The 21,630-nt window shown below is 38.0% G+C and overlaps 1 protein-coding gene across 1 annotated transcript in view; it reads left to right on the forward strand.

Annotated features, from left to right (window-relative positions):
• THO2 overlaps positions 1-21,630 on the forward strand; it is a 49,814-nt gene that overhangs the window by 24,364 nt on the left and 3,820 nt on the right. The window contains exons 14-29 of the mRNA XM_088214024.1: positions 3,815-4,016; positions 4,110-4,349; positions 4,441-4,521; positions 4,614-4,733; positions 4,827-4,886; positions 5,382-5,509; positions 9,326-9,422; positions 9,515-9,643; positions 10,406-10,509; positions 11,179-11,359; positions 18,827-19,008; positions 19,108-19,714; positions 19,842-19,946; positions 20,622-20,777; positions 20,872-20,952; positions 21,025-21,474. Of these exons, the coding sequence (XP_088070150.1) occupies positions 3,815-4,016; positions 4,110-4,349; positions 4,441-4,521; positions 4,614-4,733; positions 4,827-4,886; positions 5,382-5,509; positions 9,326-9,422; positions 9,515-9,643; positions 10,406-10,509; positions 11,179-11,359; positions 18,827-19,008; positions 19,108-19,714; positions 19,842-19,946; positions 20,622-20,777; positions 20,872-20,952; positions 21,025-21,474 (2,923 nt within the window). The remainder of the gene's footprint in view (positions 1-3,814; positions 4,017-4,109; positions 4,350-4,440; positions 4,522-4,613; positions 4,734-4,826; positions 4,887-5,381; positions 5,510-9,325; positions 9,423-9,514; positions 9,644-10,405; positions 10,510-11,178; positions 11,360-18,826; positions 19,009-19,107; positions 19,715-19,841; positions 19,947-20,621; positions 20,778-20,871; positions 20,953-21,024; positions 21,475-21,630) is intronic.

A 21,630-nucleotide genomic window follows, 5' to 3' on the forward strand; every position in this document is an offset into this window, starting at 1 on the left:
ATCAATGCAAACATGAAATTTTCAGTTGAGGGTAGTGAATATAAAATACACTTTTCTAATGTCAGAAGCATTGTTTGTGGAGCAATTCTCAGGCATTTAATGCTGATTGGAAATTGGTCGCCTCCTGCATTAGTAGACCAACTAAAATAACTGCATCAGGTGTTCCATGTGATAATTAATATATAAAATAGGTTTTTCAACTATTATTTTTTCCATTTTAAAATCTAGCTGTCAATTCTAGCTAATCATAGAACAAGAGGACCTTAATTAATGAAACTTTTTGTTTCAAAATACACCTCAATTACAAAAAATGTTGCTACAGTTAGATTTTGGGAAGTGATGCTGGGTCTTTAATTCAATAACTGGTCGTAAATATATTCTAGAATTTTTTTAAGACTGTAGGAGATAGGGAGGTCATGATCAACATTTATGTGCTTTTATGCTTCTAAGTTGTTTTATGTTTGAAGGTTAATGGGTAAATTAGAGTCGGTGATAGTTGGGCAGGTGTAAATAGTGTTGGACTTGGTCCAATTTTGGTGTGGAAGATTGTCAAATTTCGCATCAGTTACCTTAGATTGCCTATTGATGGCAACATTGGCGACGTAAAGGCATGGGATCTTATCGTGACCAAGATGGAAAAATGGTTGGCTGGTTGGAAGAGGAGCTATTTACCCAAGGGGGCTGGATCTATCCTTTTTAAATTGCCTTATCTAATCCCCCAATTCCTTTTCTTCCTTTTTCCTGTTCCTGGTTTTGCCAAACGGATTAAGATCCAATGCTGGTTTATGTGGGGTGATATGGATGAGCCTAAGAAGTACCACTTGGTGGCTTAAAATATGTGAAGTGGCCTATGTAGGATTGGGTTTAGGTATAAGGTCCTTGCAAAGTTTTGATCAAGCGCTCTTGCTCAAATAGGAACAGAGTTGCTTCCCTTGAAACATTCTTTATGCTGGAAATGCATTAGATGAAATGTCTAGTGTGTTGGTTGGTGAGTGGTGACTCTAGTCCTTGCAGGTGGATCATATGAAATTTTCTAACCATATTCATTTCAAGGTGGCAATAAGTGGATTAAATATGGGATGGTCCTTGGTGTGGTGTCTATTCACTTAGTTTGCATGTTTAAGAAGGCAAGAGTTTCAATTTGTTTTGAGATGTATAATGGTGGAATCAATTGGAACATCCCTATCCTTAAGAATCTCATTGGTTAGGTCAGTTATTGGATTCTTTTCTTGCTTTGGAGGAGTTCACCTCTATATAGCCTAATTTTGGGGATGTTCTTATTTGAAGCTTTTGAAGGCTTTTTTACAGATCTCATTATAACCATTTGCTGGTTTCTGACAAGATTTTAGATTGTTGTCTTTGTAAAAAATTTTAGAAAATGAAAGTGGTCCCAAGAACTGCTTTTTCAGTTGGGAGGCAGCATGGATATGATTTTGACTCTTAACAATAACACAGAGCAGAATTATGGTAAAATGTGTTTTTTCTGCCACAAGGAAAGTGAATCCTAGTTCATCTTCTTCCTAAGTGCTCTGAAGGTAGGTTATTAGTGACTATATCAACATTCAAGCCAAGAAATAAAGTCTTCAACCTCATTTCCTATGCCATTTTTTGGGCCATTTGGAAAGAGAGATAACAGTAATGCTTTTCAAGGTATCTCTTTCCTCTTATTGTTGTTCGGGATCATTGGTTTAGGACACTAATATTTTACTTATAGGCAGCCCTGTTTGTGATGGGGTTGATTTTGTTAATCTTAGAAAAGGTCTCTTTGGGAGAGTTGCCCCTTGGTTTTCTTTTAATGCCATCACCTTTTTCTCTCTGCAAAAAGGTCTTGATGTCTCTCTAAGCTTCCTCTGTTCAATCTAGAGAATGTTAAAAAAATGAGCAACTTTTGTTTTTCTTGGAAGTTAGCAAAGAGAGTTCTTGATGTTGTGCTACTAAGCTTAAACCATATTTGATATGATAATAAGATATCTTTGTGCATAACCTTATATGCCCCAAGTTTTTGGAAATACAGTTGATTAGAGCATGTTAGTAAGCGGATTATGAATAAAGCAACTATGTCAAATAAAGAGAAAGTTTGAGAAAGTGAAGAAAAATAGAGCTTAGTTAAGAAGAATATACCATTTTTTGCGGCTCCTATATGGGGTCCTATGACCTTGAAGATGGAAAAGAAGTTGGCTTGCTAGAAGAGGAAGTTTCTATTAAAAGGTAGGAAATTACTTCTTATTGAAGGCATATTATAAGTTCTTTAATCTATATATATATCTTCGTCACTTTTGTTTATATGTTCCAAGTTGGCCAAGATCTTTAGGGTGCTTCAATATCAGTTCCTTTGGGGGGTTCAGAAGACTACTGCTGTTATCACTTAGTAGCGTGGAAGGTTAGTGAAACAACACCTTAGGGGGGGGCTCTTTTTTTGGTTGGGGGTGTATGGGTGTTTGTCTGGTATAGTGCTGACCATTAGATTCTTAGTTGAGATGAACAAATCCCTATTTGCAATCATTTTCAAGATTTATGATTTGCAAAATCGAGCTTTCAGGGGAGGTGGTTAGCTAAATCATTTTGGAGCTTTATGACTTGCAAAGGCCAGCGTTGAAGGGAGGTACTCCGGTCTAAATACAGGAGTGGGTTGCAGGGGTTGGAGGACTGAAGCAGGCAGACAAAAACGATTTGTGTGGAGATGTGTCAATAGAGATTGCAATCCCTTTATGATGTCTATGGAGCTTAAGTGGGCAATGAGCATGCTCTGGGTTTTGGATGGATATGTGGCATGATGGTCTGATACCTCTTAAAGTTGTCTTTAACTAGGGGTGAGAATGCAGTGGTCAGTGATCTGGCTGTCAGGGATGTTGTGGAAATGGATTTTCTGGCAGTATGGTTTGGAATTTGCAGACTAAAAATCTATTGATTGGGAGGTTCTTAGTACCTTGATTTGATGGCTGTTTTGATGGAAAGTTGAGTGGATATTTGTGGATACGTATATCCCAATCAACCATCTCTCTCAAGATGCAGTGACCTTTAGATTCCCATGTATGCAAGTCTCCAAGATCAATGCCCCTCCATGGATTGCTTGCGCGCGCGTGTGTATGTGTGTTGGAAGCTGCTTGGGGCAGAATTCTTATTTGGCTGCTTTGATGGAAAGCTGAGTGGATATTTCTGGATACGTATATCCCAATCAACCAGCTCTCTCAAGATGCAGTGACTTTTAGATTCCCATGTATGCAAGTCTCCAAGATCAATGCCCCTCCATGGATTGCTTGTGCGCGTGCGTGTGTATGTGTGTTGGAAGCTGCTTGGGGCAGAATTCTTATTTGGACAAGTTATGAAAAGGGGAAAGATTTCTTTTGAGACTTCTCAGCCACATCCTTCTTTGGTTCTCATACGCTAGAAAGTTGGGGTTTTGCATCCGGCCTCCTTAATCTGTCATATTTTGTAATTCAAGGAGGATACTTTGTGGCTGTTAATAATCGTACTTTTCCTCTCAAAAGAACAACGTTCCACCTCTGGGAGAGCATTCACTTTTCAAATAACATGGGTGAAACTTAAAAATTGATCGGGATATCATTTACTTAACCTTCTAGCTTAACTTCTTGCAAAATTCCTGTTTAGTTAGGTTTGTCTCCTGTTGACTGTGTGATTGGTGCCTATATAAAAGGGTATCTGTAGTATAACTCAATTTAGACTTAGAATTTTGTGTTGATTATTGAGATCCAGATCTTCTTGTATTTATTTCTTGTTTACTTTTTCTAAATTTTCTGTTCAAGCTCTACTTGCCTCCCATTGCTAATACAATACTATTTCTAAACATGTGCAGGCTTATTGAAAGGTCAATTGCATCAGCTTATGATATTGTTCATCAGATGCATTTTCAGACCTCTCCCTCTAGAACGAGTGTTGATGCCATGGATGCAAGTTTGTTAAGCAATAGGTGCTTTATAGATCTTCCCAAAGAACTCTTTCAGATGCTTGCTACTGCTGGACCATATCTCTGCCGGGATACATTATTGTTACAGAAGGTACAACTTATCTCTAGCCCACTAACAATTGGATTTGGAGTGTCTTCCAAATGTTGATACTGATTAGTTGTTGCTGATTTCTTTCTTGGGCAGGTTTGCAGAGTATTGAGAGGTTACTACATGTCAGCACTTGAGCTTCTTGGCAATATTGATGCTTCGAATCATGAACCTTTTAGTGGTGGAAATCGAAATCCTCGTCTGCACCTGAAGGAAGCCAGGACAAGGTTAGAGGAAGCTCTTGGAGCATGTCTACTTCCTTCGCTACAGTTGATACCTGCAAACCCAGCAGTGGGGCAGGAGATTTGGGAAGTGATGAATCTACTTCCGTATGAGGTTGGTGTTATTTAAATGTCTTTTTTGATACATCTGCTTGATAATTTGGAGATGGTATCTGATCTTGCTAGACAAATCTTTTTTTGCTTAGGTAAGGTATCGTCTTTATGGTGAATGGGAAAAAGATGATGAGCGAAATCCCATGTTATTGGCTGCAAGGCAAACAGCAAAAGTATGACTCTAATATCCTTTGACTGCCTTTCTCATCTGATATGAACTTGTTGCATTCAGAGCCTAAGCTGGCTATTTCGTGTTGTTTTACAGTTGGACACCAGAAGGATTTTGAAACGACTTGCAAAGGAAAATCTAAAGCAGCTGGGTCGGATGGTTGCGAAACTAGCTCATGCCAATCCAATGACTGTGCTTCGTACAATTGTTCATCAGGTATAATATTTATGAGATATGACCTTAAATTAAGTTAGCTCCTCAAAGCATTTTTTTTTAACCTCAGAATTAATTTTGGGATTTCTCATGTAGATTGAGGCATATAGGGACATGATAACTCCTGTTGTGGATGCATTCAAGTACTTGACACAGGTATTTTTTTCTTTTTTGTTGCTGCTTTGGAATTTTCCTGCTTTCTAACTTGTCCATGATTATTGTGGAGGTTGTGTTTGTTCTTGAAATATGTCAATACTTTTGTTCCCTCTGTAATGGTGCAGATAATCAAACATTTACCTAGTCTATTGTGATTTGAGAAATGCTTCACAACTTCAAAAGATGGCCTTCTTTTTTTCCTTTTTTCTGGTTTTAAAAAAGTATATTTTAGGGAAGCTTCTTGATATTTGCTGAATTTTTAAAGAATGTGTGTATGATATATCTAGACGGGGCTTCTTGTCTGTCTTGATGTGATTTAACTAGAAGAAGAACTGGAAAATTTTGTTGGGATTTTCTTGTTGTTTTATGCCATATTCTATCGATTTCATCCGAAACTTTCTTAGTGCAAATTCAATATTTCTGGCTAATTTTTCAAGCACCTGCATCTATGATTTTGCATTTTGAGGTAGGCTAAATTCATTCATCTGTATGCAGCTTGAGTATGACATTTTGGAATATGTCGTGATTGAGAGATTGGCACAAGGTGGGCGTGATAAGTTGAAAGATGATGGCCTTAATTTATCAGACTGGCTACAATCTTTGGCTTCATTTTGGGGTCACCTGTATGTATACTTTTCTTCTTTGAAACCTCGTCGATTATTGCCTTCTGCTTATCCGGTTACTCATATTAAGTTTCTGTTGTTATTTCTTTCTTCTTCTTGTCATGTTTTTCTTTTCTTTTTGTGTCTCATGATAGATTTCCTTGCATCTGTAATGTGTTATGTCTTTGCTTCCTAAACTAATTTTCTTTTTATCTTTTTTTTTTTCTTTTATCCTGGGTTGCTGGTGGTGCCACGTTTTCTGAAGTACAATGCCTGTTTAATATTTGCCCTTTCTTTTTTGCTTTCTAATATCATCAATTAAATATCTGGAAGTTGAACGAATAAGTGTTTTTATGAGACTGTCAGCACACTAATTCCATTGTATGTAGAGTTTAGATTTATGTTGGGGTGCTTTGCTTCAGTTACTGGAATGGAGATTGAATTCAGCAGAAGCAGGATGATAGGAGCTGGGGACATTTTGGGTGTTGCTGACTTTATTAATCTGCTATTTGCAAGGCAGATAAATCCCAACATCTGGGTCTGGTAATCAGACAGGTGCTGGTCAGTGAAGTTTAGGGGATCTTGTGACAGAGGGTTGATGAAGTGTTGTCAGATTGGAGAGTGATGCCTATTGAGTGGGAGGGCCCATAAGTTATACATTGTTTTGTTTATCCAATTCGATATTCTGGAGGTTAGAAGGAACTCTATGTACCAAAGAAGATACAGGGCATATACAGGCAGAAGTTATTTAGGATGGAAGGATGAAATTGTCCTCTAGTGGCTCAAGAAAGATAAGTGTCATTTAATGGAGTTTTTAAGCTGAAGGCAGGAACATTGGAAAGTGTTACTGTTGAAATGTCAAAGAACTCAATTTATTTGCAAGCTGGAAACTGATTGTTTTGACTGGTTTTCCGGAGAGTTATATGGGATACTACCCAAAATTGTTGTGTACAGTCTTCGTAAAGGAAAGAAAGAGTTCCAAGTGTAGAACTGGATTGGATTTAGTTGGTGAAGCAAAGTTTTATGTTCTTGAATTTTCCATTGGTTAAGGCTCTGTTCTTGACTGCGAAGCTACATGATTTAATGATTAAACTGTAATTGAAATTTAGGAATCATCTTCCTTACTTGCTGTTGTCAAGAAGAGCTTAAATTTAGGTGGGGAATTGAAATTAGAAGGCAGTTGGTTTTTTCAACTAACAAGTTTTAGACAGCATTCTTTTCTCCTTGGTGCTTCTTCCAGCTAGTGATGCTTGCATATTGTCATTTGCTGCTGGAAAATACCAGGAATTTTGCATTGTCCTCCAATTTGAAGTTTGATTTCTAATGAATGCTATTAGTGATTCTGAAGAAAAAGATTATTCCCGGGGAGAATCTATTCCATCAGAGGAGGTGCAGTTGGCTGCACACCACCTTAGCTGGTTTTGATGATGGGTCGGGCTAGTTCAGGGGGTATGGATCTTCATGCTTGTGCAATGCAATGCACAGCTGATATACTCCTACAAATGTAAAAAAGATACTTAGTCAGGTACATCACCTCAGGATGTGAGATATAAAATACTGGATGTTGCAACTTTTGAAGATGGAGATGATAATAGAAGCTTGATATTGCCACTGCATCTATTGACTTCCATTTTTTCAAAGCTCAGGGTTGGTCAGTTATGCAATGAATGGGAAGGTCATTTTATTGGAGAGAAGTTTTGGCTTGCTTTGCTCTCTGCATCTCTCTATCTGTGTGTCTCTACCTCTGTCTCGTCTCAATCTCTTTCTCTCTCTGATAACTACCCCATGTTGACGACAAGACCAATTTTCAGTCAAAGTGCGAAATATTTACATTGTCAGTCAGATATTCCTGATGTTAGCATTATACTTTTGGTCAGGTAACTGTTTGTCTTGCATGTTTTTGATATGAGCTTTTAATGTTTTAATCTGACTATTGGGATTTAATTGGTATTGTTGCTTCAGCATTCTGGGAGATTGCATTGTGATATGCATAATTTTTATTTCTAAAGTAATTATTGATGCTATGAATCTGGGACATTGAATATAATTCTGTTGGCAGGATTATCACAACAACTCAAAAGTGACCAAGGGCAAGTTTCTTTTTTTTGATGCTTGTTTATTGATTGGGACCAAAAATTTGGATTTGTTACTAGATATTTGGAAGATTTATACCAATTGACTTGTGTACAAGTGTTTAAACATGTGATGCTTCTGCAGTGTTGTAGTCATCATTGTTATCATTGTCATCATAACCTTTACCGTTTTCTTTTAGATCTTTAAAATATAAAAATATCTATTTTAAAAAACTATCTCTGCATACTTCTTTTCTTTAAGAATAAAAAGAGAAATATATTCTCATCTACTTGTCTTTCGCATGTTGATCCTTTAGTTTTGAGAATATTTTGTGTTTATGGAGCCTTTTCGGTGGTGTTGTAGCTGGCTTTACCACCAGAAGACTGATATCTTTTTCGATTCTAATTAATTTTAATCCCTAATGCTGTGATTATCTCATTCTTCTGTCCACTCATTTTGATATTGCTTATGACAAGTAGTGTCACCGATTCACCCATTTTGATATTTTGTGGTAATTCTATTTTCCCCTTGTTCTTCTTTTCCCTATTTTGGGTGGGTGGGGGGAAGGGTTGGACATGCGCCTTGCTTACACATCATTGGTGAAAAAACTAGAGCGTTCTGTGGTGGGCTAGACATTTGAGAGTCAAGAAATTTCAGCGTCACTGGGTGACTGTGTTAAGATGAGGATGAAGAGGGATTTTGCGTCTGATATGGTCTCTGTTTATTAATGGTGTGGGACAAGAAATTAAGATGTCATTGGGGAAGTGGTGGAGGTTTCGTTATGAAAAGGAAGGTTTTGGAGCTAGATTATATTGTCAAAATGTCTGCTGTTGTTTTGTCAGTGCATGCCATAGTGTAAGTCAGGATTTATAGCTAATGATCATCATAGTGCTGGAAGAATAATGTCATTATGCATCCACCTCAAATGGGGAAGAAGGTTTTCATAGCAAATATTATGAGAATTATTGGTTGGCAGGCCGTTGAAACTTTTGAACCTAACAAATCACTATGTTTCTAATTCTATAGTTTTTTTTTTATAATTTGGTGCCTCTTTGAATGTTTTTACTTCAAATATGCAAGGTCAATTTCCCAACATCTTTTCCAGTGCTTGTTGGGTCTCCAAAGTCCTCTTTCCCCAAACAAGTAAAATAATGAGCATTGGAAGAGACAAGTCTCGTTCTTTTAGCACTGATGTTAGCAGAAGGAAACTCTGGAAGAGATTGAGCAAATAAATGTTCATGATCTAATTTAGTTTATTTTTCCATTCCTGAAAACCAATTTCTTAACCCTAACTATTTGGAAATTTTTGGTGGTTCGCTAGATGAAAATGTGAATATCTTGATGCAATTTCTTAACCCTATTCAGTGAAGCAACTATGTTGATTACGTTAAATTGATTAGTATCTTATCTGCTGATTGTTGGGATAGAATTAAAATTAATTTACTGGTGCTTGGTTAATGCTTTCTCCATGGTTAGTTCTTAAAAACAAAAATAATTTATTGTTAAAAAGATGTGGTCGTTCTGTTATTAGTTCATGAGAAACTAAGAAAGGTTTTCTCATTTTTTTTCTTATATCATAAAAAATCCATATTCCTTTCCTTAACAAGCTGATACAGGTTATCTTCATAGGCAAGATCCATTATTAAAATGAGCTTTTAACTTTTACAAAAACATACCCCCTTTCTAATCTCTCTTTCTATCTCTCTAAGAAAAGAAAGAAGAAAATAATTCATGCCACATTTCTCAATTCTTCTGTTTTTGTAGGTGTAAGAAGTATCCATCAATGGAATTAAGGGGTCTTTTCCAGTACCTTGTGAACAATTTGAAAAAGGGGCAAGGCATTGAGCTTGTTCTCCTGCAGGTATTGTTAAAATCTTAAGGTTAGACCATCAAGGACAACAAATTAGGGCCAAGCTAGGCTGTTAAGAACTAATGTTTTTCGATTTAAATCAGGAGCTGATTCAACAAATGGCAAATGTTCAGTACACGGAGAACCTTACAGAGGAACAGTTGGATGCCATGGCAGGGGGTGAGACGCTCCGATATCAGGCCACTTCATTTGGTGTAACTCGAAATAACAAGGTTAAAGCTTAAAATAACCAAACTTTCATCTAAGCTTCTGTTGGTTGATCTCCTAAGCCATTTGGATTTAAGTTAGTTTTTTCCTCAGTTATACCCTGCCATCACCTGAGGGTTTTTTTAAGGAAATAATTGTTATCAGCTTGTGAAAATATTAATTTAGATTGCAGACCTGTTCGTCTAACCTTCAGTATTCTTGGATTTTGCAAGTTGTTGTACTAAGGGGGTTCTACCAAATATAGAGATTTCATTACAAATAATTAATAAGAAACTAGCATCAGTTTGTCTCAGTTCACTCTTTCAGGTGTTGCAATGTAGTTTCTGATGCAATGACTACTCTTTGCTTAGTGAGCACTTTACGTATCCTGTCCTGAAAATGAGGCCTGTGCATTTGGTCTTATCTAATGCATATGGTGTGAGATTTTACTGATTTCCAGTCCATGTGAAACATTGTTAAAAAGTCATCTGATGACATCTCTGATGTGTAAGTGCTAAAATAACAAATTTCTCTATCTGTTATATGTGGTCTTCCCAGCATCTGAAATATATGAAGTCTCTGGGTTGGTATCCTTGGTTAGTTTTAATTAGTTAAACTACTTTTTCTGACATCAAAATTGTTGAAAATATTGAGCTATGTATGGTTCGGAACTAGAACAGAAGCATTAGCCACAAAATTTATGCCTTAAGCCACACGCTAAATACCAAATTATTTTTATTAGTTTTATTCTTATCTAAAATTGTGTTCATATTGTACTATCTGTGCAGGCATTGATCAAATCCACCAACAGGCTAAGAGATTCATTGCTTCCAAAAGATGAGCCAAAATTGGCAATACCACTTTTGTTACTTATAGCTCAATATCGCTCTCTGTAAGCTTGAGCATCACTTTTCCTACTTCTTGGGAGGCTAACAATTATATGTAAAGATGACTCTTTATTGGGTATTGGGGTATGAACAGAATAAGACATGCATGACATGGACTCTTGTATCTTTTTTATATAAAAACAGTTGCATGGTTAACTGGCATATCACGTATACCTGCAGGTATCCTATTCTTCATTTCTCTGCATATACATGTCTCCAATTATTTGTGTACATATCCTGGTGCAACTTTCATAACTTAGACATGGCTTGTATGGGTTGGAAATGCAGGACCCTTTACCAAAGTAATAATGTATATTATTTTTGGTGTGGTCTTAATGACAAAGAATTGTCTGATTAGTCCTTTTCAGACTGTTTTATAACAATCACTATCTAGGTTTACAAGCAAAATATTATTTTCATATTCTCGGGACAAATAGTTGTAAAAATTAGATCAAGCAAGTTTTACATTTGAGCATTTGTTATATCAATGCTCCTTTTGTTGGCTACCTCTTTGGCAATAAGTTTATCCTGTGCAACTTACTTTCTCAAAGGTGGTTCCAGTTCATGTTCTCTTCTCTCTTTCACAATGACATCTGGGAAAACGGGTGCAATAAATTGTCATGAAATGTTCATCTATTGTTGGAGAAGCTACTTATTCATTTTGTTTTCTGTAGGGTTGTAATAAATGCAGATGCACCTTACATTAAAATGGTCAGTGAGCAGTTTGACAGATGCCATGGAACTCTTCTTCAGTACGTAGAGTTTCTTTCTAGCGCGATGACACCGGCTGTTGCTTATGCTCAGCTGATTCCTTCACTTGATGATCTTGTTCATTTGTACCACCTTGATCCTGAGGTATGTCCTCGGAGCTATCCATGCAATGGATCCATCTCTTTTTCTGCCATGTGTCAGGATCTTAGATCTTTATTTGAGTAATTAGAGAAAAAGAAAGGATTTAAAGTAAGAAGCAGAACTTTGCTGTAGAGAAGAAAGTCTAATTTTATTTGAATTTTCTTGGATGCCAAAACAATTACAAAATACAGCTTTTATAGCTAATGTTATTACACTAATCAATTTATTCAAAACTAATCTAATCAATTTATTCAAAACTAATCTTATGCTAATTTTTAATGACCAAAACAATCAAGTAATCAATTCTAACAAGCTCTAACAATTATTTTTTGTACTATTATACTCTGTGTGAAAGCATCCTTGTTCTCGAGGATGTTCATTAGCCTGCACATGGAACTCAAATCTGTTAAAGAAAGTATATTATATGTAAATTAGGGTTGCAGAGTATTAAGGTAAAGTACATTCTATATAATCGATTGCTTAATTCTTTTTTATATTTTAGGAAACTTATATATATAGGGTTATATTCAATAGAATGCACATTCGGCCATTCTTGGTATCAAAGATATAGGAAAAAACCCTAGTTTTTCCTCATAAAGTGTAGTTACTCTTTATTTCCCAAATAAAACACGAAATCCTAAGGGGCTAGACTTTGTTGCCGGTCACCACCATGACCCCGCCAGCTCCAAGATTGGCCTTCATCGCTGGCGCCATCCAATTGTGCCTCCAGTCGTGCTCATCTCTCTCCAGCCGTGCATCCAGCATCTTTTTGCACGCTGTCCAGCCAGCTTTGTCGCTACTCTTGGCCAGGGCACCACCCACCAACATCTGTCTGCGCGCAGGTCACACCTCACCACGTCTCTTCCACACGGCCAGACCTGCATCACACGCGGACAAACGCCACCAATCCCTGCAACACATGCCACTAGTTGTTGTCACCTGCATCTACGACCACCAGCTGTGCCACCAGCCACTAATATGCCTCCCTGCTGCAACAGCCACAATAATAGCTGGGAAACAGCCGACCATCAACATGCAATTGCCCTCTACTGCACCAACCCTAAACAATGCTTCTGGCCATGCGTTTGGTCCCTCCACCCATGCCTCTACTTAGCAACACCATCAATCTAGTTGCACATATGCCCATCTGTGTGCAACAAACAATTGTGCAGCCTCCACAAGCTACATCTTCCTGTTGAATACAATCCAAAAGCTCAACCAATTTCTCACACACATAGTCATTTGCTGCGGACAATTTAGAGTTTCATCGTAATAGTTTTGGTCTGTTTAATCGATCTCGATTGCCTCATAATATTCAGGTCATATCAGAAGTTTTATCTTAAGTTACTGATGCAAAACCCATTGTGGCTAATTCAGAAAAACCCATAGGTACAAGTTTGGTGACATGCTCAAGTATATGTTCTTTCTCACATAGTTTAAAAGCCTCAGATAAATTCTTTGAAAGGTTATGGATTATTAATTATGAGGCCATTAACTGTATGACCAACTCTTCAAAATACTTCAAACATATGTTCCTTGTGGTAGGATAAGTATTACTGCTAATGGGTTGCTAAACACCATTGTAGGAATTGGCAACATTAAGCGAAGTCCTACCTTGGTTTTAGAGAATGTGTTGCATGTTCTTAAACTTTCTAGTAATCTTGTGTCAGTCACTAACTTATCAAAGGATTTGAATTGCAAAGGAATCTCCTTCCCTTCTCATTGTGACTGTCAGGACCAGGAAAATAATTGGACATATTGAAGTCAGAAATGGGTTGTATTTCGTGGACATGCCTGTGTTATCTCTCTTTGTCACTACTTCATACTCTATCGACAAGCTTTGGGTTTTACCATAAAAGATTTGGATACCTATCTTTCTCAATCTTGAATGTTATGTTTCCTTCTTTAATTAAAAATTTTGTCAAAGAAAATTTCTGTTTAGGCTTGGTGGGTTAATGAAAAATCAGGGCTATCTAGGCCGAACTTGTTCAGACCCAATGGTGAGGGTAGACACACGTGAAGAGAAAGGTAAATGGGTGGTGGACTCGGATGGTTTTAGAAGCAGACTGAATGGAAGAGGCTCATTTAGGAAATATGATTGGAGGCCTGTTGGGAGTATTCCTATTGATGGTGAGCCTTCGGGTGTGAAAGTGGTTAGCTGCTCTCCACCTAAGTGTGGTCCAGAAGAGAGGAAATATTGATGTGAGGGTGTTGGCCAAGGAGGATGCAGAGAGAGAAGAGGATAGTACAAACGGGGAGGAATTGATTCCTGCTGGAATGTTCGATGAAAATGCAACTGAGACGAGAGGTGACCTTTACGGAGGAGAGAAGGAAGCGGAAGCAAATGGGTATACAGAAAGTGAGGCAGGCGAGGTTTTCTCTACTGTTAGCTCCCAGATTTTGGTTCAGATTGAGGAGGACGTCCAAGCTTTAGATGCGGTGATCTTAACTGAGCAGGGAGAGTAGGTTTTATTCCATATCCAGGGAGAAGAAGTGGACTGTGATGTGGATGATGAATGTACTGTGTGGGTTCTACAAAATATTCAAAAACTTAGCAAGATGATGGGAGTTTCCCTAGATGGAATGGAAGATCAAGTACTCTTTTTCTTTACTGAAATTTACAGAAGGGGAATGACGAAGAAAAGGAAGGGAGAGAGTGTCCCTAAAGGAAGGAAATCTGGTGGATCGGGTATGTCGAGAGAACTGAAAGGACTGGAGTTGTCGATCGACTATGAGGGAAGGAAGAAATTGAAGGAAGGAGGGGGAGATAGGCAGATGAATACTGTGTAATGATAAACGAGATTATTTCGTGGAATGTGAGAGGGATTAATGACCGGAATAAGAGGACTGTCATCAAGGGATGCCTGGGGAGATGGAAGGCGGATCTTGTGTGCCTTCAGGAATCCAAAGTGGATGAATGCGATATGTCATTGGTGAAACATTTGTGAAAAACACAGAATATTGGGTGCCACTTCTTGCCTGCCAGAGGTAGTGCTGGGGGAATTGTGATGATGTGGAATGATGATCGGTTGCAGTGCATGGACGTGTGGTACGGGGAAACTTGTATTTCGGGAAAGTCCATGTGCACCAAAGGAGGGGAAGAGTAGGTTTCTTCTGGGGTGTACTGCAGGGGAAATAGTGGTGAGAGAGATTTACTATGGAATGAGTTAAGAGCCTGTAAAATAAAGTGGAGTGGGAATTGGATTTGGGGGGGGGGACTTTAACATGGTTATGGGGAGGGATGAAAGAAATGGAGGAAACTTTAATGCGGCGGTGGCTGAGGAATTCAGAGAGGCTGTGGAGGAGTTAGAGCTTGCCAATCTCCCATTGATTGGGGGCTCTTGGACATGGACAAACCAGAGGATTAATCCATTGTGTTCTAGGATTGATTATTTTCTCATCTCACCTAATTTCTTACTACAACTTGCAGGGGTGACTCAATGTTTACTTCAACACCCCATCTCTGATCATTTTCCTATCAGTTTGACCTTCGGTGGAATCCATTGGGGCCGGTTCCTTTCCGACTAGATAATAGGTGGTTGAAGGAGTGAAGTTTAAAGAATTAGTTGAGGAAAAATTGTTCTCTTCCAGCTTCGATAAGACAACTTCTTTCAAAGTTGCAAGCAAACTAAAACTGCTGAAAAATGAAATAAAAGCTTGGACAAAGGAGGAAATCAGAAAGGAGGGTGAAGAGATGGATTATTGGCTTAGTGAATTGGTGTTGCTGGATGATATGGAGGGCAGGGAGGGTTTGGGGTTTGCTGATCAACTTCGTAGGGATGAGATCAAGTTGCTGATGGCCAGAAAATCGAAGATGGAGGAAGTGAATTGGAAGCAGAGGTCAAGAGAGAAGTGGCGGTTGGAGGGTGACAGAAATACTAAGTATTTTCATGCTTTAGTAAGGCACAAGAGGAGATGTAATTACATTGAAGAATTGGGGGTGAATGGAGTGATTTATAGAGGCAATGACCGGATGAGGGAAGCTGCCAGGATTGATTTTGAGGATGTGTACGAGGAGGAATTTATGCTGAGACTGAAACTGAATGGCTTCGACTTTAGAAGAATCAGCAAAATAAGCAGGCAGAATTGGGAAGCAGTGTTTACCAAGGAGGAAGTGCAGGCTGTGTTGATGTCTTCTAACGGTGATAAAGCCTTGAACTGGGCGGTTTCAATATGAGATTCCTCCAAGAGTTTTGGTATGTGATTAAAGATGATGTGATGGAGTTATTTCATGATTTGCATAATAATGGTAAGTTTGTGCGGGAACTTAATTCTACCTTCCTCGTATTGATTGCAAAGAAAAAAGGTGCAAAGAACATATAAGACTTTCGACCCATTAGCTTAGTTGGGTGCATATGCAAACTTATTGCAAAGGTGATGACTGTGAGATTTACTAGAGTTTTGGGGGAGGTGTTTTCAAAGGATCTTGGGGGTTGAGACAAGGGGATCCACTCTCCCCGTTATTTTTATTGTTGTGATGGAAGCATTGAATGGTTTGATGGAGATGGCTAAAGAACTGCAGCTGGTTAGAGGGGTGCAGGTGGGCAGAGGTGATAATTCCGTTGAGGTATCTCATTTATTCTTTGCCGATGACATGTTATTTTTGCGGCCAAAAAAGCAATACTTACTGCATTTTAAGTACATCCTCCTTTGCTTCCAAGGCGTTTCGGGACTCAACATTAACTTAACTAAATCGGAATTAGTAAAGATGGGGAGTGTGGGTGAAGATAGCAGCTTGGCTAAGATCCTTGGTTGCAGGACTGCGCAGCTCCCCATAAAATATTTGGGGATGTCGTTAGGGGCAAGATACGAAGATAAACAAACATGGGAACCGGTGGTTGAAATGTTTGAGAACTGGCTTGCAACTTGGAAGAGGAATTTCTTATCAAAAGGTGGAAGATACACTCTAATCAAAAGTACACTTGCTAATCTTCCAACATTCTATTTTACTATCCTAACTATACCGGTTTGTATTGCAAAAAGATTGGAATCAATTCAATGTTGCTTCTTATGGGGGGACAGTATTGAGAAGAGAAAATATCACTTGGTGAGATGACCGGAAGTTAAAAAATCTCATATTACGTGGTTTGAATATCAGATCCTTGGTTCATATGAATAGAGCTCTTCAAGGCAAGTGGCTGTGAAGATTCTTTAAGGAAGAGGGCAGATTTTGGAGAAAGATTATACTTGCTAAATGGGGCAGGCTTGATTTTGCTGGGGATGGTTTCCGTGACTGCAGGGACCATGACTTGGCTTTATGGAAGAATATAAAACAGGGCTGGCCGAGATTTATAGAGCGCATCAACTGGAAATTGGGTAGGGGAAACTGTATAAGGTTTTGGCATGATGAGTGGCTGGATGGGGGATGTTTGAAAACCAGATTTCCTAGAATATATGCCATTGCACAATCTAAAAACATGAGAGTTAAGGAGGCGTATGCAACGGAAAATGGAGGTTTGTCTTGGACAGTGAACGCCTCTAGAAATCTAAATGATTGGGAGGTTTTTGATTATGAAGAGGTCTTGAGGCTGGTCTCACAATGTCAAATTAGTGGTGAAGCAGGACCAGATTTGTTGGAAACCATCCAAAAAGGTGAATTCACGGTTGATTCACTTTATCGGTAGCTGGTGGGGACTGGGCAGGATAACATTTCCCTTTTTCCTTCAAGACAGATTTGGAATTCCAAGGGCCCGCCTAGAATTGCTTTTTTCGCGTGGGAGGCTTGTAGAGGAAGTATATTGACACTTGATAAGCTGAAGACTAAAGGCCAGGTTGTGGTTAATGGGTGTTTTATGTGCAAGAAGGCTGAGGAATCCTGCTGCCACTTACTTCTTCACTGCGAGGTGGTCCACGATTTATGGTGCCAGATTTATAGACTGATTGGAATCAATTGGGTCATCTCTAGTTTGGTTTTTGATGAGATCTAAGCTTGGAGTGGGATTGACCTGAAAAAGAATATTGTTAAAATTATTTCTTTAACCTTTTTTTAGGCCATTTGGAAAGAAAAAAATAAGAGAGCGTTTGATGGTATTAAGAGAGATATTAATAGACTAAGAGAGTTATGGTTTACTTATTTTGGTAACATTGTGTTGGGTTATGACATCATTAGAGATGAGGATTTTGGGGATGTTATTGACACCCTAACAATTTTATAAATTTGTATATGGGTGTTACCCCATTGGTACTCTGTTTATATATATTTACACTTTTATCTAAAAAAAAATAAGCGTGTAACATTTCTCAATAGCAACAAAAAAGTATATTTTCATTTTTATTGACCCATAGCGACAATTTGGGACTAAACATTTTTAATATTTTTGAGACTAAATGGTTGTGTTGTTTATTGATGATTGTACTAGACTTGCATGACATTTCTTACTCAAATTCAACTTAGTTTTGCAATATGATAAAAACATAATTTGGAACTCACATAAAAAGATTCCATACTTACAACACAAAAGACTTCTCTAATCACACACTTATTATTGATCACTAAGAAATGATCCTTCATGAATCATTTTGCATCAATACTTCACAATAAAGTAGAGTAGTGAAATGCAAGAATAGTCACTTTCCAGCCACCACTAGAGTTTTTCTCTTCCAAAATGTCTCAATACAATATTGCAAAGCGGATGCGTGTTACTGAAGCTGATGAAACGATTGCAGAAATACAGGAAAGAGTTGCAGGAAAACAAAGAGAAAAACAGAGAAGATTATTGGACAAAAGGAGGCAAGAAAAGGAAGGGTCACCGAGGAATGTGTCAGGAACCCATTTAGGGTGAAATAAAAGGGAGGGTAAGTTAGGAAATTCACACAAAAAGACAAAATAATAAGAAAACTAGGGTTAGGGTTTGTCAATCCTGATTAGCTCATCAATCCCGCAGCCGACTCCTCAGCCATCCTCATCTCATCCTGCGGCGGACGCTGTGCTCACGACACTGTAATTTTGGCAAGTTGATTTTGCCAACAAGAACGTTTTCTTTATTGCATTTAGGCCTATAAATGGCCATCTTCCATTGTTTGTAGAGAAAATGGAAATTAATCAATAAAAATATTCTGTTTTCCTTCTCTTCAATATCCTTCATCTACCCTATTTTCTCTTCAGATCAGACCGATGTCTAAGGTGTCCGACAGAATGTTGGCTCTGGTACTATTTGTCAAGATCCTAGATCATGATTTTTAAGAAAAGTTAAGAGGAAAAAAAAGGATTTGAAGAAAGGAGAAGAACATTGCTGTAGATAGAAATTTAAAATTCATTCGTATTCTTTTTACTGCCAAAACAATTACTAGTACAGCTTTTATAGTTGATGATATTACACTTATCAATGTAATTACAACTAATTATATGCTAATTCTTAGTAATCAAAACAAACAACTAATTGATTCCAACAGTCTAACAATTATTTTGGATCCTGAAACCATGATTTTTCAGTTTTTAATCATCCTTACTTCGGGGATTTTTTGCTTTAGGTTGCCTTTTTGATATATCGACCTGTAATGAGGCACTTCAAGTGTCAGGGAAGCAGTAACGTTTGCTGGCCATTAGATGACAGTGAGGCCACAGATATGGAAACTGGAAATTTGGATTCTGAGCCAATAGATGTTGCTAACAAAGTAATTCTTGATCTCGGTGCTCCTCGGAAGGCTATAATGTAATAGTCCTTTTCCTATGCTAGTCCTTAAAATGCTACTGTTTAACGGTTGTCTACTATTTTGATGATTGTTTTATTTGCTTTTATTTCTATGTGCAGGTGGTCTGATCTTCTTGATACTGTTAAAACGATGCTTCCTTCAAAAGCCTGGAATAGCCTCTCACCTGATCTTTATGCAACTTTCTGGGGCCTCACACTGTATGATCTTTATGTTCCTAGGAACCGTTACGAGTCTGAAATCGCCAAGCAGCATGCTGCTCTTAAGGCCCTGGAGGAGCTATCTGATAATTCTAGTTCAGCAATTACCAAGAGAAAAAAGGACAAGGAAAGAATTCAAGATTCGCTAGATCGTCTGACTAGTGAACTCCATAAGCATGAAGAAAATGTTGCATCTGTTCGCAAAAGACTTTCTCATGAGAAAGATAATTGGTTGAGCTCATGCCCTGATACTTTAAAGATAAACATGGAGTTTCTTCAGCGGTGTATCTTTCCACGTTGCACTTTCAGTATGCCGGATGCTGTCTATTGTGCTATGTTTGTTCATACCCTTCACTCTCTTGGGACACCTTTTTTTAATACAGTCAACCACATTGATGTCCTGATATGTAAAACTTTACAACCAATGATATGCTGCTGCACTGAATATGAAGCTGGAAGACTTGGGAGGTTTTTGTATGAAACATTGAAGATTGCTTATTACTGGAAGGTAACTAATTTCACAATGATTGAGATCTGCTTCTTTATATTGGTACTTAAACTGTCATTTAATTGATTTTTTCATTTGCTTAAAATGTCAGTTAATTGATCTTTCATCTTTTTCTTTTTTTGGGCAGAGTGATGAATCTGTTTATGAACGTGAGTGTGGAAACATGCCAGGCTTTGCTGTATACTACAGATACCCAAACAGTCAGCGTGTCACTTACGGCCAGTTCATTAAGGTGAGGTCTCAGACTTATATAGAATGAAATTTCCTCTGTGGATTTGTCATGTTCTACCAAGCCAACTTGGCCTATGAGTGCAATTGAGTCCAATAGACTGAAAAGAAAAGTATTTATTATAATAAAATATTTTCATCATGCTTTACTTGTTCTGGTCTTTCTGCTATTAACTTCTTTGTTCTAGTGGTTTTTGGGAGAATCTTTTGATGTTAACAGTGAAGTTGGTGCTTTATCCAAATTATGGTTAAGCAAATCTTTCATTTGAATTCAAATAATTTGAATGCACTAGGCCAATGTTGGAAATTGTCACCTTTCGATGGCTGAGAGAGATTCTCAATGTGTGAAAAGCTATCTTGGAGATACCTTTGTTGCTAAAAAAATAAGAAAAAAGACACCTTAAATGACACATACTTGGTTCCATAACCATAAGTATCCTGTGTGGAGTCCTTTGCTATAAAATATTCTGATGGTAATTGAGATAACCAAATGACACATGGCAGAACAAGATTTTCATTTTTTTGAGTGATAATCTCAGTAATAATTGGAGAAAAATTGACTTAAAGTAATTTTAGATAGGCTTTGGCTGTTCCGCTTCAGTTCAGATTCCAATGAGGATCTGGATTTCTCATACATATTGTAAACTTGTTCTTTTTTCATCTGTTGGTTTGATGGCAGGTACACTGGAAATGGAGTCAAAGAATCACGCGGTTATTGATTCAATGCTTGGAATCAAATGAGTACATGGAGATTCGAAATGCTCTTATTATGTTGACAAAAATTTCTAGTGTTTTCCCTGTTACTCGAAAAACTGGGATTAACCTCGAAAAACGGGTAAGTTCTGTAGAATGTAGCCTGCTTTTATCTCAATTTATTCCCTTTTAGCGCTATGTAAGATTTCTTCTCTTTTTGTTTGCTATCTGTACAGGTCGCTAAAATAAAAAACGATGAGAGAGAGGATCTTAAGGTGTTGGCGACTGGTGTTGCTGCAGCTTTGGCTGCAAGAAAAGTAAGTTGTAGTTCTTAACCATTTGATTATTCTCCCAACATGTAGGAGTACTAAATTTGTTATCATTAACAGCCATCATGGGTTACGGATGAGGAGTTTGGCATGGGATATCTCGAACTAAAGCCTGCTGCATCACTTTCTTCAAAGCCTGCTACTCTTCAAAATGGTTCAGCTTTTAATCCTTCTCAAGGTGAATCTGCTGGGGGAAGGACAGTTGCTCCAGCAATCCAGCATTCAGATTCTGGGAATGTGAACAAAGACCAGATATCAAGAACAAAACCTCTAGATGGGAGGTTAGAAAGAACTGAAAGCATCCCACTTGGGAAGTCGGACCAAGGGCATCCGAAGCCAAAAGGAGGTTCATCTCTAACTGTGTCAGATTCTCAAACATCCTTGCCCTCTTCCTCTGTCCAAGCTTCAATGTCTAAATCAACTGAAAGTCAAAAACAACTGGATGAATTTTCTCATCAAATGTCAGATGAAAGCACGATCAAATTTGCTTCAAAATCTGCAGAAAATGAGGTAGTACCGCTATCATTGTCATCTCTCACATAGCAGGCATCCTAACTTCTTTTTGATAATTTCTCAATTATTTGGAGATGTTGCTGAGATAAGCTAATTTTGCAATTCAATTTGGAACATCTGTTGTTGGCCTGATTGCTCACATTTCTCCACAAA

Source organism: Carica papaya, chromosome 2 (assembly GCF_054855325.1).
Source record: "Carica papaya isolate Zhongbai chromosome 2, ASM5485532v1, whole genome shotgun sequence".
NCBI classification, from domain to species: domain Eukaryota; kingdom Viridiplantae; phylum Streptophyta; class Magnoliopsida; order Brassicales; family Caricaceae; genus Carica; species Carica papaya.